At 45.9% G+C, this 19169-nt stretch overlaps 1 protein-coding gene and 1 pseudogene across 2 annotated transcripts; one reads left to right on the top strand and one right to left on the bottom strand.

Annotated features, from left to right (window-relative positions):
• Positions 1–1038: 1038 nt before the first annotated feature.
• LOC311202150 (ATPase family AAA domain-containing protein 2-like) lies at positions 1039–13656 on the bottom strand (the record flags this gene model as incomplete). Its single annotated transcript, XM_084276694.1, has 12 exons — positions 1039–1089; positions 2396–2524; positions 3468–3529; positions 7777–8091; positions 8529–8619; positions 9099–9258; positions 9600–9688; positions 9956–10130; positions 11310–11425; positions 11664–11796; positions 13219–13357; positions 13653–13656. The coding sequence occupies 12 exons, from the start codon at positions 13654–13656 to the stop codon at positions 1039–1041; spliced, it is 1464 nt and encodes a 487-aa protein (XP_084132820.1).
• A 4549-nt stretch (positions 13657–18205) lies between these two features.
• On the top strand, positions 18206–18966 carry LOC311202149 (dnaJ homolog subfamily C member 9-like; annotated as a pseudogene). The gene has a single exon. The product of its transcript is annotated as a dnaJ homolog subfamily C member 9-like (transcript).
• The last annotated feature ends 203 nt before the right edge of the window (positions 18967–19169 follow it).

The following is a 19169-nucleotide window of genomic DNA, read 5'->3' as shown; positions in this document are numbered from 1 at the left end:
AGCAGTGAGGCCAGAGCTGCAGACTGGGGAAGATGGAGCGCACAGAGAGAGATTTAATATCGAGGACAAAATGAGCTCCTGCTGATGGGATTCAGTAGCTTTAGTCCATTAATGACTATTTGATTGTGCAGGACATTTTTCCCCCTGCTACCTACTTTCTACCCAGACTGGGAACTCACAGATGGGTTTTGTATGTAGGAAAGGTTCTGTTGACTATCAGAATTAGTAATCCTTTTTTTTTCATATTACAATGAGGTGTTTTTTGGTAAATGACACCACTTTAGATTTAAATGTACAAAATTATGAACCAGTTGGTGTGTAAAAGTAATGAAAGGGAGAGCAGAATGGCAAAGGGCTCCAGAGATGCTGTTATCTGACAACTGACAAATTATGTGGCAGTGAAGTACTTTAAAATGCTTTTAAATCCTGTGTTTCTGGACACTGGAGTTGGTGTAACTTTCATCCCCACCAGTCAATCCTGAGGCCCACATCCCCTAGTAGGACTTTGCTTAGGAGGGACCTTCCTTTCCTAGCAGTAGGAATATATTTCCCAGTCAGTCTTTGATCTCTGTTCTGCATTGGTGCCTGCTGGGCTTGCAGTGAGGATCAGTCACTCTGCTGCCCAGCATGGCAGCCGTCCTGCTTGTCATAAACTGCAGTTGGGATTCTGGGAGGCAAATCTGTTCCTGGTTTCCCAGACTGGGACTTCAGACAGCGCTTGTGTGTTTTGGTAGGAGAGTGTTTCCTGTGATCAAAAGCCCAGTCTTTCCCCTTGATTTACTAAGTGATGTTCCTGGACTTTGAGGTTAATTTCCCTGTGAAAACCAGGAGTCCCTCAGTGCAGAAAGATCAGGCAAAGATTTAGGATGGGCCTTCTAGATAATGATGAAAATATCAAAAGCAGCTAAAGGACTTTGAGTGTTCCTAATCAATTTTACAATATATTTGTTTAATAGATGTGGAAGTAACATTTATTGAAGAATGCACAAAGAACAGTGTGCAGCCAGAAGAGAACATCGGAGTGGAAGAATGCTGAAGTCAGTCATGATGGAAGGCATGACTGAAGGCTTCAATTTCTTTCTTCATTTCCTAGGAAGAAGAAAAGACAAACCAGCAGTCAGCATGAACAAGAGCTTCAGGACCCTGCTTATTTATTCATCACAGGAATAAAGAATCTGTCCATACATGCAACTGTTAGCAATATTTAGCAAATACATGTGCTGCTACCACCACCACCACATCTTTCTTTACTTCCACGGATGTTAAACACGTGTATCTTTGGATCCTGTCAGCACAGACAAGAGAGACAGTGTGGATCTGTATCACGGGACCATGGCTCTGTATCAACAGTGGTTCCAACAGGTAGAAAGAAGAGCCAGTTCCAGAAAAGCCCCAACTAAATGCTGGAAATGCTCCCTTCTGCACCCTGAATCATTACTTGTTAAAGACTTTTCTCTTCATACACAGAGTTTGCTCCTGACTGACTTGGAGCATCACTCTGAATAGGAGGCTTGGGGTTTTTTTGGTTAAAGCTAAAGTAGGAAACTAAGAAATCAAGTCTCTCTTAATTTAAGCATTACAAGTGAAGTCGCAAAACCTCACAAGCCCCAGGCAACAGAAACATGTCCCTTCCCATGCTAAGCCACATCACTATGCTGGATGAGAGATGGGCCTGTTTGTCAGGAATGGCATCCCTGAATCCAAAGCATCCTCAGGGCTGCACAGGCAGAACAGAACGTCCGGTCTAACTCTTTGTCAGATGTGGAAGACAAGGGCCAAAGACCAGGTCTTCCTCTTTTGCAAGGCAGGCTGAGAAGTAGAAGGAATTTGCTCTCTTCTCAGGCACAAGCAGCTCAAAGACAAATGGATTCAAGGATCTTGTATCTAAAGACTCAATATCCAACCTATCTAAATGGACTCAAGGCTGGGAACGCCTGACTGGCACCATGGGTGCCTCTGGACGATTTCTGCTGAGTTCTGACAAGTCAGAAGTCCTCTCTTAGAGGAAGGGATCAGAGAATGTGACTATTAAACCATCAGAGGCAGAAATCTCCCCCTGTGTCAAAATAAAGATGCTCACGACAAAGGTTGTGGGGAAGGACTCCTGACAGACTGAGGTTAACTGCTTGGAGATGGCTGTGGGGGTGGACCCACTGTCTTCCAGTTCAAGCTGTTCCCTGCAGAAACTGCCAATGACTCTGCCAAGTACAACAAGGGTTTTGCAATACGGAGAAATGGCCTCAGAGTGAAATGGAAAAGTCTTCTACCACAGGCAACTAAGCAGTGAAGAGTAACACCCTGCTAAGTGCCATGTCCAGAGCGCACACACACACAGGCAGGACTCATGCTCACTTAACAGTGATACAAAGTGCTGTAAGACACAGGAAAGAATCACCTGCACTAGTTGGGTCGTGTCGTAATCTTCCCGATGCCGGTAAATGCACCGAGCAAGAACACCATAGAGTCTTTCCAAGTCAGAGACGGTGAAGTTCTTAGTTGCCACAGTGGCTAAAGTCAACAGTTGCTGAAGAGAAAATGGGAACAAGTTCAGAATAGCCCCAAATCCTCTGAACAGGCTCCTCATGCATATTTTCAGAAACTAACCAGTAACAACGCCAGTGACATCCTACATTTTCTACAGCAAAAGAAAACACGAGGGACCCTTCAGAGAACACATTAAATACCTCCCAAGATTTAACTGGAGAAAAGGAGTTACTTTTTCATACTACAGAGGAAAGGCAGGCTAACATTTCAGGAAATATTTCGGTACTCATCTGGCTATCCCATCAAGAATCCCAATTGCAAATCAGCTGTTTCCAGAGCAGCACGGAATGCAGGTCAGGGAGCCAAGTTACATCAGCTGGCACCTACCTCTAGACTGGGTAAATGAGCAGAGTGACTCTGCCTGTAGCAAGTTGCCAAGCTTGCACACAGTCCTGCCTGTTACCAAAGATGTGAATGTGATCATCTCTGGGAAAACAAAGTAGCAGCAGCACCTTCTTCCACTGCTGTGGCTGTTTAGCTTTGGTGTTGTGTGAGGCTGTGAAGATGGAGTTAAAAGAACAGCCATAGCACATGACAATATTCCTGCCTCACAACTGCCCGTCATCAAACTCTGCCTCCTTCAGATCCACTAGCCCTCAAGTTCATTTCACTCCACCTGGAGATAAGACATATGTCCCACTTCCATATTAGCAACATTGAAATTCAACTTACTCTGAGCTCACTGCCATCCACAACCCCTGGCCCTCTGCGAACTCTCGCTGCGTTACCGTCACGGGAACAGCTCGCACCAGTCACAGGGTGTACCAAGGCACCTGGAACGGCACAAATTGCTTCAGTCGGGATTTCTGCTTCTCTGGGTGGGCTACAGGGTCAGTGAATTATCCTGGAATACAGTCTCTCTGCAGGGCCAGAGTCAGAACTGTTGCCAGTTATTTCTTCACTGAGAAGCACTTGACTTTTACCTTCTCTCTGGCCAAAGTCACTGCTCCATCAACAGAAGGCACTCGGGCATACAAGAAAAGCACTAGAGAAAAAGGCAGGGTACAGCCGGGGAGAAATACACCAGCGTTGCCATGACAGTCTGGCAGGCTAACACTCACTCCCAAGTCATGTAGGTTAGGAAACACCTTGCACTGCAAACTGGAGCATGTAAGCCTTCTGTTCAACAGGTGACTCTGGGGCCACACTGCTTGAAGTCCAGCTTTTTAACTCACACTGGTCATTACTGGGAAGATACTCATACAATAAAAGGAAGTCAAAGGCTGTTTTCCCTTTAGGTACCATTTGAAAAACAACCTGCAGGAGCAGAACACCAGCATCTGCAGAAAGACACGACTTGGGCTTTCAGTAACTACAGGGGCAGCATCCTTACGCAAGAAACACACTGTGCTGACTGCAGAGAGGTGTTACAGGAAGAATGGAACCAAAGATGGCTCATCAATAGTGTAATCCAAAAGCAGCTTAAATGAGCTGCTTGACCTTAGCTTTTGAATCTCTGTCTTCAGAACCTTGTGCTCGTTGGCACCCCAGCATTTCACTCCTCCTCAAGCCTGAATGTTCAGGAAGCACCACACTCTCCTTCTCAGAAACAGATGTTGCCCACCAGAACTTTCTCGCTTTTATTTTAAGTCCCAGATTTAGTTTCATGACCATTTTCATGTTGTTCCACCACATCAGAAACTCTCATTCAATCCATGTTACCCCAAGACAAACCTGTGAAAAGTTACTGAGAGAAAAATACCACAAAGCAAAAACTCTACAGCTACTGACTTACAGGTACCCACGTTTTGTATGTAGAATATCCTCACCTGCATTGCTTATGGACTGAGAACGTGTAGGAGCTTGATTTAGAAGTAGGTCTTCAAAAAACCTTCTTCTTTCTCCCTCATCAGGACACTGGACATTGAAAACTTCATTTTGACCAATAAACAGCTCTCGTATCTATAGCCCAAAGAGGAAAGTTATTTCAGATACACGGCGACACACGCTCAGACTCTATTCCCAGAAGATGAGTACCTGTCTAAATTCTAAAGTGTCACCTGAGTAAGACAGACTGTGAGGAGTTGTCTTCCTGCCCTTTCCAAGCATCTGATGACAACCACCTCTAGGTAAGCTGACCCCACATTTGAGACAAAATAGGTCTAGGATGCTCAGCATGGACTCTTGCTGAATTTTGTGAAGGAATACGCCTACAGATCGATTTACAAGTGACTAAACAGGAGTTGGAATTCAGCTATCGACTCTGTAAAGCTTTCACTTCTATGAAAAATGCTTATTCAAGAATTGAAATACAAAGTTACAGTCCATTGTTACAGCGTGACCACCGTACTTTCTCAGTAAAAATATCCCTTTTCAGTAAAAATGTTTTCAGTTTAAATAGGTTTCCCAGTGCCATTGCCAGCACTGCATATTCTTGACTAATGTTCAGACCCAACCATCTTGAACTCACATGAGTGCTTGTCTGAAGAAAACGGACACATCTGTCGAATAGGCAGGAGTGTGTGAGAAGGGGGGAAAAGTTGGGTCAAAGTCAATCCCTTTACTCAGAAAACACTTGAGACAAATGCTTTTGGCATTGCTTTGTCTAAGCAGATTTGAGGAGACCTGGCTAGGGTGCCCGAGTAATAACAGGATGCATTTGTTTAAGTACCCCAATGCTTCAAGGAGCTCTAGATGAACAGGAAATTGAATAAAAAGAGAAGGAAAAGTATTCATGTCAATACCTCTCTTGGGAGATCTGTGTAACTCACATCCGATGTTGCAAGCAGCAGAACTGGGGCAAATGATGGGATGTTCTGCAGTAGTCTTGTAAAGGTTGTTTTCAGTGGATCTCCAACAGCTTTCCACCACAAGTCAATAAGTGGAATATAAATGATACTTGGTGCCTTTCTTTGAGCTTCTTGCATCACCTGGCAAAATGAAAGCCTGGATAAGAAGACTGAGCCATTTGGAACAGGCTCATAAGTAACCAGGGATCAGTCAAACGCTCTTACCAAATAGGAGTACACAAAAGTCAAAACACAAAACCAAACCACCCCCAGAACAACTCTCCAACCCAAAGGTAGAATTTTCACTTTGACTCAAAGATAGACATTGCTACACAGACAGGAACAGAGCTGGTGTAAGGAACCTCACAATGTACATGTTGTATGTGGTGGTGTGCCTGAAAAGACAAGACTAACCCTGTCTTCTTCAAGACAGCTTAGTTGGGGTAAATGGTTACATGATGGAGACCAGACCATTTTCAGTTTGGAGCAGGAACACATCTGAGTCAGTCGAGTCTGGAGCAGTCTGAACAGGCAGAGACCAACGTGAAAAGATGAGAGCTGATGCTGATGAAGTGGATTTCCAGGCAGAAGTAAACCAAACAGCACGTCCAAACCAGGCCACCTCCATTAACAATGAATGTCACTTCCTTTACTAGTTTAGAGACAGTTTGTGAATCCCATGAGCATAAAAAGAGGAGATACCTGTGCACACGTTTTTTCCCATGATGTGTTGCCAGCAAACAAAACAGGCATGTCCAGCGTATAAACAGGAAACTTTTCCAGGGCATGTATTACTGCAGGTGCCAAATGAGAAGTTTGCCCACACCCTGGCTCTCCAACTAGTAAGCACCGTGGCCTCACACAGGTTGGCTGGTAAGGAGCAGTTCTAGAACAAGGAGGAGGAAAGAACTTTCAGAGTCAAGTGATGAATAGACACACAGCTGTCAAAGGCTTTTCCCTAACCTCCTTTGTTTGTAAAGACTCTCTCTGTTCCAGCATGTAAGAAGCTGGTCTGTGATCAGAAAGACTTTCAAAACCCATTTTCTTACCAACTCATCCCATAGCTCCCCTACGAAATCCCACCAATCCTGCTATTTGCTTGGCTGGGTGAAGCAACAGCTCTTGAATCACACAGGGGACTGTCCAGCTCAAATACACACACACCAGCTGGTCAGTAACCTGATATTGGGCAGAACAACCCTCACTCAGGACACACCTCTCTGGATCTCTTCACCACCCGTCCACCCCAATTTTCAGCTGCAATTTGCCTATTGTTACTGGAGACGGAAGGAAGGGAGGGAGGGAGGGAGGGAGGGAGGGAGAAGAGAATTAGGAAAAAACAATTGAGGTGGGCACTGAAACACGTTCCCCGTATCTGAAGTGCACAACTGATTGGTTAAATTACAGCTGTACCCGAAGTATGTGTAAGATTTTCTCAGTCCTTCTCATTGTTTGAATTGTGTTTGGCTTTCCTAGTAATCACTCTGCACTAGCACGAAATACATTTGTCAAGAGCCCTTGTTGTGTGCTACACTGTTGTGCCTTTGCTGGCTGAAGTCCAAGATCCCAGAGACATAACCAAGCTCAGCAGGTCAGGTTTCTCTGGACAGCACAGCGACAGAGATTGAGAAAAAGAACTGACCCAACAGTAGTGGCAACAGGAAAACTTTTCAGCTGTTAGCTTATACAAGCTGCACATTAAAATGTCTGAAGATCAGCATGAACAGTTACCCTCTAGGATGGAGGAACTGCCTCTCTTCTCTTCTGGGCTTTTTATGCGGTGGCATTTCTTCAAAGGTTGATGGTGATCCTGGTAGGATATTTTCCAGAGATTAGCATAATAGCAGTTAACAAACCTCCATTTGTCTGGGGTGGAGCAAGTTTATCACTTTACAGACTCTCACCAACGGACAGACTAAACCGGCTCAGGCCTGAGGCTGTCATAGGCAGGACCTCACATCTGCTGGGCAAGCCGAGCCCCAGCGTATATAGTGCTAAACCACTCTGATCTCATGTACAAGTGTGCACTGCAATCCACAGGCAGTCAGGTTAAAACCCTAGGGTTAGAAATCACGGTAGCTCAAGCAGTATTTAGCTTAAACCACTTATACGTGACTTGTGGGCCTGACATTCTTCAGACAGGCATTAGAAGCCTTCCCTTCTGCCCCTAGTTAAATGTTTTGAAAGAGCTACCTTGTACATTCAATCTTAGATCCATATTTACAACTGAGAAATAGGATGTTAGCTACTGCCACAAACAGGATGCTGAAGTAGAGAAGGCTGTTGTTGACTGCATACAGCGAGTCATTCACAGCTCCCATCCTGCACTTCAGTTTAGAATCCAGAACACAAACTGTGTGTGGTATTCCTGCAATGAAGGTGTGCCCCTGCCTGTTACACAGTGCTGCTGCCATTCTGCTGGAGAGGCTGGTGGATGGTGATGGCACAAATGAGCAGCTTTTGCTTTGGCAGAATGTTAAAGAAGTGAATGCTACTGTTGTACCTTGTTGGTGGTCCTTCCGTAGCGCAGACTCTGTGTGGGGAAATACTCTCTGCAAGGCCTGTAAAATCCTTGCGAGGGAGTTTTCAAGCAGCGGTTTGGCAATAGGGCATAGCGCTCGCCCAGGGGAAGCCAAAGCCCTCTGTGAAGCTGGAGTAATCTTCTGCATAGCCACAAAAAAATCCTCTGCTGTTATTTCAAGAGAAGCAACATCGATTGGCAGCTTCTCGTTACTTTCATAGATCTGAGGATAGTGGCGGCGCAAAGCACAGAGAGCAGCTTCAGCACATAAGGCTCGAATGTCAGCACCGCAATACCCTAAGAAACAAGACAAAAGCCAAATGGGACATCAGTCTCAGGCAGCACACCACTCAAAGCCCAGGTTTCTGAAGTGCAATACTGAGAGACTTTGCCCGCAGCCAACAATTCACAGGTTAACAGAGCACTTCAAGAGGCACCGCGCTGCAGACAAGTTTTGTTACGTCGCTCGCAGCCTGGTCTCCCACACTTAGAAAGCAGTCTCCTCATCAGAACTTTGCTCCTGAGGAAGATGCCCCAAACCCATTCAGCGTTCTCAGAGACACAAAAAGAATATTCACAAAATGAAAAGAATCTCTTCCCTTCTCCCACGCCGTGCCAGGTGCCTCACTGCCACGCTGTGCAGCAAGGTGCAAGAGCCTGGGTACTGCCTGGTAGAAGCTCAGATTCCTTCGGACTCAGCCACGTGCAGAAGCTCACTTTGTTTTCAAACTTACCAACACATCTGTCAGCGAGCTCTTGCAGGAACGTGCCTGGTGGCTGAGGCCTCCAATGTTGTGTGTGAATCTCAAAAATCTCCTTTCTAGCCTGGAAAGAAAATGGTTGTGGTTTGTCCTACGTCTGCTCTTAAAAAAAAACAACCAAGCCAACCAACACAAAAAGCCCCAGATCCTCACATGAGTACAAATAGAGGACAGTGTCTAGGTGGATACAGTACATAAACAAACAGGAACGTCTTTGGGAATGAAAACAAGTTCATTCACTCTGGCACCAGCCTTGGTAAAAGTTTTTCCTAGCAAAAGAGGAATGCTTGTGTGCACAACATTTCTTTGCTTTTCAAGATGTGAAAGCAGTAATTTATAGTTACTTGAGACATTTACTGCCAGAGTCACATACAATCACAGAGATCCAGTACCCGACCTTACTGCCAATGCAGCGTGGCTTTTGTCCAAGTTGTCAATACTGATTTTCACCTGAACTGCTCTGCAATACCGCACTGTGACCCTGGTTCTGTTCTCAAGAAGGACTTTGTCACATCAACATGAAGGTTGAGTTTCAATTCTGACCTTCGTATCTGGCAAGCTGAAGAAGAACTCGCGATCAAAGCGTCCAGGTCTTCGTAAAGCAGGATCTACAGAATCCAGCCTGTTGGTGGCTCCGATTACCACCACCTCTCCTCTGCTGTCAAAGCCATCCATAAGGGCCAGAAGAGTTGTTACGATAGAGCTAAGGGAAAAAAAAGAATTTCCATTCACTGGTTTAGAACATTTTCTGATATTCTACACAGTCTTCTCCAATGATGACTCAAAAAGAACAAGCTTTTATCAGTAAGACACTGGTTAGCTAAAGACCCATTGGAAGACATAAAGAAACCAATATGCTAACACAGGCCTTGTGCTCCTATCAAGCTTAGGGAATTGATTTCAATTCTTGTTGAAAAATACTCTGTTATTTAGCAGCAATTACTGGTTTGCAGGATCAATTCCCGTGTCACAGCGTTAAACAGGTTCTGGTCTTCTTTTCACAGAGGTCGAGAAGCTTCTATGTAGATGCAAAAAAGGCACTACCTATGAATCTGGTCTTGTTTGTCGGACCGCACAGGAGCAAGGCCGTCTATCTCATCAAAGAAAATGATTGAAGGTCGCATCTTGTAGGCCTAGAATGGAAACACAGGATCCTGACATCATAATGCAAGCACTATTTTAAGGAGAAAAAATCCTTAAACGGGTTTGTTTCGCATGGTTTTCCCATTTGCTCTATTTATCTTTCCCAATACAGGTCAAGACCTCATGCCCCTCAATAACCCAGTGCAAAAGGAAACACTGACAAAACACAAAAAAGCAGGGAGTTCTTCCTAAAAATACTGACCACAGAAGTTTACAGTTACCACTCGGACAGAACACAGGGCACATTTCAGCCTTACCTGATCAAACAATTCACGAAGCTGTCGTTCAGTTTCCCCTGCCCATTTACTCAGGCAGTCGGCACCTTTTCTCATAAAAAAGGCTATTCTCCTGCCACCTCGGCTATATTCGTTAGCCAGCGCACGAGCAACCAGTGTCTTCCCAGTTCCTGGTGGACCGTAGAACAGACAGCCTCTGCAATGAAAACAAAACACAACCCCACAAAACCCCCATTAAATTCACATATGACAACCCCCCTAATGGAAAAATACCTATTACAACCCCCATCCCGAAACTACACACCTCTTCTCTCCTAACCAGAACTAGCGGCAACAGCTGAAGAGGGAGAAGGCAAAAAGAGATGGAAGTTCTGGGTTCCAACGCAATTTAACAAGGCAGGAAGTGCAATTGATAGAGAGGAGAGTGGAGATGTACAAACCCTGAGAGCACATCATTGCATCCCAGAAGGACACTGCCCACAAACTAGCAGGGCAGGTTACAGCACAGCACAGCCAAGCAAGAATAAACCTTAGCACAAAATCCCAGACTGGCATAACTTGGGAATCACCAGTTCATTCTTCAGTGATACGCTGCATTGAAACGCTCTCCCCTCAAAAGCTCTAAGTTACTGGATTTGCTCTCCCAGACCATGCATTGCTGATGCTAAAAAAGGTGCAGGTCTAAGGCTGGGAGAGAAAACTGCATTTCCAGATAAATACAGTCATCAGTGAGAACAGCTGAAACGTTGCTGTTTCAAAAAGAATTTCAGTGCATAAAGAAGCCAAACCCTGGAAGACTTTCCTTCCGTTATTTGTAATACTTTCAAACCGACTGAAAGCAAAGAATTTCACTGTAGCACGACTGAACTTTGCTGATCAAACACATACAAAGCTAACAATTACATTTCTACTTGTTTCCTGACACAGAACTAATATAGCAGCGTAAAAAGTGGACAGACTCTTATATTACCCCAACCACAAACACCACTGCAACGCTGTGGCTGTAATTCTCAGTCTTACTTGATCACTTGCGACAAAAGACTCTTGAGAAAGAACACTGGACTTGCAAGCAATGAATTACAGTTGACTACAGGTATAGTATTCCTTCCTGCTTGTAAACTAATCAAGTTGGCTTGTACCTAGAACGCAAAACAAGAACACCCCAAGCCCTCCTTTTAAAGGCAAGGCAGTGACAAAGGACGCCCTTGCTGCACCTGGATTCTAGATTCTACCCATTTTAAATAAATTCTTTTTTACTACTGCTAAGAAAACCCACCAACAAGGCTGAAGAGTTTGAAGCATGGAAACATATTGATAGCTCAGTTGAATACTCTCAGGAAAATGGGTTAATTAGAATGTACACAGTATCTGTTACCTTGGAGGCTGAATTTGGAATCTCTCAAAGACTTCAGGGTAAAGCAGCGGTAAAATGACCATCTCTTTTAAAGCTGAAATGTGGTCAGAAAGACCACCCACACCATCAAATCGTACCTAAAGAGAAAGTCAACAGAGCACATCTCATACATCACAGAAAGCTATGACCTTGACAAGGTTCCATCAGAAAGTCTGTGTCAGCACAAAGAAGTGCTCTGGGCAGTATTCAAATTGCTTGAGAGCAGAACTGTAAACCCCCTTTCCATTAGGGGGGTTACCCATAGGCAGCACGTGACTGGAAGCTTTCAGAAACACTGCAAACACCTCGCTGGCACGCTGATCTAGCATTACTTACTGAATGGCCTGTTTGCATTGGATCAACATCAGCCAGACTTGCTCCCCTTTTCCTTCGATCCTTCTTGAGGTTTAGTGGAAGGCACCTGATTTGAACGAAGGAGAGGAAGAGGAAGGCATTTGTTAGCATGCAGCTAGAAGATTTTTACATTTATAACGACAGCAGGTGAACCCAGAAGACCACCTAAGTGAGATCAACCTCGTAAAGAGGTAAATATTTGTTCAAATTGGTTTACATTTAATGTCCAAGAGTAAACAAAGGAAAATGGTCACTCCAGACATGAAGCCAGGCTAACTGACAACTCTTAGCGCTTACGAATATCCATGGCAGACCACACAACACACAGATGAATGCAAGCTGTGAACAAGGAGTTCCACAGATGCAGACTGTGAACTGACCATGACTTGGGTGATAGAAGAACCCCCCAAAGCACACTTCCAAGTACACACTAAGTAATATCAACATTTAAATGAATTCCATCTCAGAATTTCCTTTGAGATCTGTTAGTTTCAGACGACTGTTCTCCTGATGAATCTCATTTCAAAGCCGTTACACGATTTCCCTTGTGACAGGGAAATTTCGTGTTTCTTAGGAAGGTAAAATGTTTAACTGTTTTGCAAAGAAATGGCATAAACAAATGATTCATGGTGTCCTCTCTCTCTCACACACATAGAAATGGAGTTTCACCTCATGTCATATATCCACTCTGTGGAAAGTCAAACCTTCTACACCGGTTTAAAAAGACAGTTTCCTGAACCCGTCCTTCTCTGTCTGCTCTTGAGGATGCTGAGCAAAGTGCTCCTCATATCTAGCAAGAGACAGCGTGCTCCATGCTCTCGCTGCTTGCAGGATCCAAACCCCCTCTGTCATGACTGTGGTCATTTAGAATTTCTAATTTCATTTAGCCTTTTTCTTGGTGAAGGACAGTTTCCTACTCAAACATGAACTGATTCCAAAGAGAAGCCAAAATCAGTACTTGAGTGATTAAGTAAATCCACACAGGGTCTCCCTCTACCTAAATTAGTTTTAAGAAAGTAACTGGTATCCTCCAAGCTTAAAAAGTCTGAGAGCAAAATGTTTTTTCAGAGGGACATTCTGGCTTCAAGTCAAGAAGGAGAGAATTTCAGTTACATCATCTCAGCCCCACCCTCCATAATCACCTCATTGAGGACAACAAATGCTGCATTTGAAATAATTAATGGCTAATAAAAAGTATGGCCTCCCCCCTCAATACTTGCTTTCCTTCTACCCTTGGACTACCACAGCAGTAATCCTAACGTTCATCTGTAATTCCCACCAATCCAAAACCTCTGGAAGCATTAGTCAGCAGTGTCACTGACAGCACTACTGAGAAATAAGGACCATCACCAAACATTCACGAACCTGTCAGTTCTTTGGCTGCAGGAGTCTTCTAGTCTTTGAGGACTTCCAAATGGGGACCTCTGTCTGGCATCTGAAGAGCAGTCTGAAACTTTGCTCTTACTTTGCCTTGGTTCTGTTGAAAGCAAAGAGAAGTTGAGTGCCCGTATGCATTTTCATTCCAAAACCATCTCACTGAAAGAAATCAGCTCTGAAGAAAAACCCTGCAGAGAGCCTACTTTTCAGTGGTGGTTGATAGTCCTCATCAGGTTTCCTCCTCTCTCGAAGGTGATAACGCTTCTGAGTATCTTCTTCATCCTTCTCAACACTTTCTTCTGGCAGAACAACTGTACATTGAGATAAGACTGAACTTCTTAAGTACTCTTGTAAATTAAATTCAGAATGCACTACACAGAGGTTCTGTCCTTGCTGAGATGACTGGGTGGCTTCTCATCGGTCTTAGTAACAACAGTTCTGTCATCTTCTTTAGCTGAGGCTTGAGGCACAAGGGCTTCAGTTTCTCTGCTTTTCTGCTCCCCGTGTCCTTCCCCTTGCTCTGCTGGGAGAGCCCTGGAGGGGCCCAGGTGGCTGTTCCTCCTCCATTTGATTTGGGTGCCTGCCATTGCGTACCCATGCGCTCGTCTGGGCCTGTGCAGGTAGGGCTTGGATGGGCTGACGGCCCTGGGAGCAGCCCACTGGGGTCTTCTTTGGGCTCCCCCTCCTGCCACTGTGTCTCTGAGCTCCGCTGTGGGGGTGCAGGGTTGGTCCATCACAAAACCTAACACTGGTTGGCTCAACTACCACCACATCCTTTTCTGTCCTTAAGCATCCTCTTGCCTCATTCTGTCCCATCCAGAAATCTCCTACAAGGATCGCTGGGCCGACTGCCCTCATCACAACCATCATTCCCACTAAACCTTCACATTTCCCCCCTCGCTCCAAGCATAAAGTCAATATGGCCTTTTACATTTTTACCAAATAACCTCATTGCTCATTTAGTTGCCCACTGAGCTCTGGGGTGACAGCTCCTAATTACAGGCCTGGGCAGCAGCTTCCTCCAATCACCAGCTAAACACAGAAAGGAACACCACTCTCTTCTCCCCTGCTGATCTTCACACTCTGCAGGAGCTTTCCATACACACCTGGCAACCTGCCTTACTTCCTGAGAAGTCTCTCCCTGCTGCTCACAAGCAGGAAATCTGGCACATTCCTGTTGTAGTGAGATTGCTCTTCCTCCTTCTGAGGAATAACTTCTCTTTGTATTCCCACCTGTGCACAGCCATCTGCTGCCTTTTATCTTGTAAGCTTTCTGGAGAAGCCTGATGATTATTTTCCTCTCTGAATACCTGTTCTGAGCTCACTGGAGTACAGCCCTGAAGTACAGCCCTGACTATAGCTTGTAATGCCAATAGCAAGACGGATCATTGTTTTAAAGAGATTAAAAATGCCCCACAGTTCAGCTTGTGTCAAGTGTTTAGGACAAGGCTTTTGGCTCGAGCATAGGAAAGAAAACTTAAACCAGAACTAAGCCACAATCCCACCTTGCTCATCAGTTATTTCTTTGCCAGCTCTTGGCACTTCTTTCTTTCCCTTGGAGGTCCCATTGAGGTTCTCCTAAATAAGAAAAAAACAACCCCCAAACCAGAAAGATCAGTCACAGGCATGTAGAAAACCTGACGTGTGTATTTTATCGGGTGCCCCTGTAGTAACATCATCACCGTGCTCCATATAGACAAACGAGTGAAGTAAGGTACAGGAGGAGAGAACAGGTACATCACTGGCACCCAGGAGCAGTGACAAGAATTCCTGCTCTAAAATGGGACTTTGTACATGTGACACTTGAATACAAAGCCCAGTCTATCAATTAATCACAGATCAATAATCCAAGAACCCAGGCAAAACCTAGGAAAAACAATGTCTAGCAGATAAAACATGCATCTGGGCACTTGAGGGACCATGTACTCGCTGATCCTTAGGGGTCTCTCCCACCTCAGGATCTTGTATCATTCTATGAAACTACCTGCAATTCTGCTTTCATTAAAAACAAAAAGGTAACTCAGATCTAAACTAAAACCTGTGAAAGCAGCCTATGAGGATGTTTCAAAAACAAAGTGCCCCTCATTCAAAAGGACAGCAGAACCTAAATTCATAGAGCAAAACTAAGATGTGAAGTGAAAACCCAAGCCCTGAAACAGCTGTATGCAAAGAGCATGCATTCAAACTCACAAGGCAGTTCAGAAAGTGTAGTAGAAGACATGGATTTCAGCATAACACTGCTATTTCATATCTCTTGAAGAAGAGTCTTCCACCACCCACCCTTACGACTCTCTCTGTAGCCCAGCCGTAAGAGGAAGATGTTACATTCCAATTAGGGGGCAAAACCTCACATTCTTTTAGAGTAGAGCGGGTTTTGGAACCGCTAAATTAAAATCACAACTAATTCATTTCCCTATCTGGACTACACCAGTTATACAAAGAGAACAGAACAGATTAGCAGCGCCCACGCTGTGGAATACCCCAGGGTCTTCTCCCATTTGTCCTCTGCGCCTCTTCCCCATGTCGTCCACTTTCTGCTGAACTGCTTCTGCAGTACTAAGACAAAAAGTTGATGTAAGAGCAAGGACAGGCAAATACAAACCAAAACATTGAAAACAGTACACAAAATCAACATCTGAACATAGCATGCACAAGCCAAGAGTCACTGGCAGAATGAAAGACAGGCAGAAACACTAAGACCACTCTGGCTGCATCCAACTTTCCTCAGTATCTCAACTCAAATGAGCATTATAAAAATACTCTTAAGTATGGAAGAAAAGTTGAAATGAAGGCACTTCCAATGCTAAGAACACTGATTTGGAGGGCAACTTAAATCTACCAAAAGTCACAAGGTGAAGTGGTCCTTTTGATTCACAAGGCAACACAGAAACCCACCCAGCACATACACAGAAGACCCTCTCAGATGAGGATCTTTCCGCAACTGGCAATCCAAAAGGAAGATGCCAGGGGCCAGTGTGAACACTGTCTGTACCCAAATTCTCTACACATGAAGCATCTTTCCAAATACGTCCTCCTTAAACAGCCACCAGAACCTATTCCCAAAAAACTCCTTTTAAACACAGAATCACAGAATTGTAGGGGTTGGAAAGGACCTCCAGAGATCATCGTGTCCAACCCCCCCCTGCTAAAGCAGCCTACCTAGGACAGGTCGCACAGGTCGGTGTCCAGACAGGTCTGGAGTATCTCCAGAGAAGGAGAGATCCCCCTCGCAGGGGATATGCTCCAGGCCCTTAGTCAGTGTAGCTGTGAAGAATAAAAGGCCAGCCCTCAACCAACTCAGGGTATATTAAGACTGAGTGATTACAGGACCTACTGGAGGACACCCTACCTGCTCAGCAGTTACTGAATGCTAATGAGCACCTCCAGGTCCAATCCCAATCAGGCTCTATTATGACACGTACCTACATGTCACGCTGACCATTGTGACTTACCACAGAAGCAGAGAATGCTGGGAGTTGGAAGGGCCCTCTTCACAGCATCTAGTCCAACCCCCCTGCCAGAGCCACATCTCCTACAGCAGGCTGCCCAGGACAGCATCCAGGTGGGCTCTGAGTAGCGCCAGAGATGGAGACTCCGCAACTTCTGGGCAGCCTGTCCCAGTGCTCTACCACCCTCACAGGAAAGATGTTCCTCCTGATGTTTAGGTGGAACTTCCTATATACAAGTTTATGCTCATTGGCAAGATTATTCCAGCCCCTTCTGCTCCAGCTAAACTCCCAAATGCCAAAAAGCTCCATCGCTTGCTGCTTCAACAAAAGATCAGCCCAGTATTTACCACACAGCATCCTCTCTCACTGCTTCCCTCCTTGAACTGTGTATGGGATTTGCATGGCAAAGTTTTGGTAGGGGGGCAGGGAGGAGCTACACGGGGACTCACTCTTGAGCAGCCTGCTCCTCAAGGTCTGCACCCTTCAGAGACACATTACAGGATTTCCTTCAGGGGACAGCATTTCTCTACAAAACCAAAGGCAATTCCAGCTAAAACTTTTATATGACTGTTGAACTTTTGGCATTTCTGCAAGGAGAACCTATCACCCTGACTACACGAGGAAAGCTGTGATGACAACGAGGGGGCTCTTGTTCAGTTCACAAGCTAAAGTTTCTTTGGGAGTGCACCAAGCTAAGCTGCTAAGCTGCATTGTGAAAAGGGCAGAAAACTTGGTGACATATCTTCATGAGACAGGCCTTTTGACGAGGACGACTTCAACCACCTGTCTCTTTACTGGGACACCCCAGGAGCGCAGTGCCAGGGGAGCAGCCCGGCCCTGCTCCAAGCGAGCCCATTGCTCAGCCCAAGGCCTGGCTCCAGGGTGAGGGACCCCACAGGGCCACAAGTATCACCTAACAGTCCAAGCAAGTGCCTCTGCCTGGAATAGGACTCACTGGGGGATGCTGACCACTAGTCTGTCCTGGCTTATTTATGTAATGGTGGTTCTGAGTCCTGCAGCACAGAGATCCAAGTGGCAGCAGCAGGAGAAGGGGCTGCAGTTCCTTGCAGCCCGTGCCATCCCTAAGACACCAGGCCAGCATAGATGACAAGTAGCTTCACTTGTGGGAACCAGGAAAGGCCCCGAGTCTGGGCCACATACAGGAGAGTCTGGGGAGGTCGGAGCCAAGGGCTGGGCTGGTGGGCAGAAGGCACAGCTACTGGAGAGGCCATAGGCCTGGGGCCCATCTGTGTCTGCACATGATGCAACTGAGAGGACAGGTCATTCAGGGCCAGTTAGTGGCTTGACTGAGCATCTAAGGAGAGGGAGAGGGCTATACAGAACACACGCACGCACACGTGCACACACATGGGATCAAAATGCCAACAAGCAGAGCAGGGCTGTTGTGTACCTCTGGGGAAAGCAGAGCGAACTACAGGCAAACTGGTGCCCAAGAACAAAAAATACAGACATGCATGTTGCACATACGCACCTCTGTGTGCATTTTCCCTCTAATGGTTTTTCACCCCCCTAGCCAGAGAGGCAACAAACATCATGTCCTTTGTACTGTCCACAAGGTTCAGCCAGACCGAACATGCAGCACTTGGAAATGAGGACATTTTAACTAAGAGACTTTCTAACAGCAGCGGCTGTTGGTGCGCTCTTAGCGGGCGGGGGCGGTGCCGGCGCCGCAGTGGGATGGGGCTGCTGGAGCAGAGCGAGGCTGCCTTCGGCTCCTCGGACCTTTACCGCGTCCTCGGCGTCCGCCGGGAGGCCTCAGCCCAGGAGATCCACCGCGGTTCCCACCGCGCCTCGCTCCGCGTCCACCCTGATCGCGCTGAGCCCGATGCGAAGGAGGAGGTGACGCGGCGGTTCCAGATCCTGGGTGAGGCGTACGCCGTCCTGAGCGACGCGGAGCAGCGCGCGGTGTACGATGAGCAGGGCACGGGGGATGAGGAGGGCGAGGCCCTTCGTGGCGAGCGGGACTGGCAGGAGGACTGGCAGCTGCTCTTGAAGAAGGTCTCTCTGAAAGACACTGAAGACTTTGAAAAGAGCTATAAAAATTCTCAAGAAGACTGGCCGGTACTGAAGCAGCGTACGTGGATTTTGAGGGGGACATGGACAGGGTAATGGAGTCTGGGCTGTGCCTGGACTATACAGACGAACCCAGAATATGGAAAATCATAGAAAACACCATCGATTCCGGAGAAGTCCCATCCCACCGAGGCTTTGTAGAAGAGTCGAAGCAGAAAAGGTTCTCAAGAAAACGCTGGGCAGAAAAAGAAGCTGGAGAGGCAAGAAAGATGAAGAACGAAGCGGGCCTCAGTGGAGAAGATGATGTGAAAGCACTGATTCAAAGCAGAAATTAACATTGAAAAATGGAAACGGAGGACTTGTTGGCACAACTGGAAGCAAAATACAGCAACAATGCTAAAAAAGGAGGAAAGAAGAAAAAATAATTAATTTTTTTGGGAGCTGGCTGTCTTGTGTGCTGTCTCCTCCACTTGTCAGTAACAGAGTTCCCTTAAGTATCTCCTTCCCTTGTTATTCCTCAAATTCTTCCCTGAAATTCTGTTTTCACTGCCGTGCCTGGGAAACCAGTGCTTATCCTGATTTCCTTAGACAACTAATGCCTTGTGCTCTCTATCCGCAGTACCTCATG

The sequence above is a fragment of the Gallinula chloropus genome, assembly GCF_964237585.1.
Source record: "Gallinula chloropus genome assembly, chromosome: 29".
Classification (NCBI taxonomy): Eukaryota; Metazoa; Chordata; class Aves; order Gruiformes; family Rallidae; genus Gallinula; species Gallinula chloropus.
Note: the sequence above shows the minus strand (reverse complement) of the source record. Positions and strands in the feature narration are given on the sequence as shown.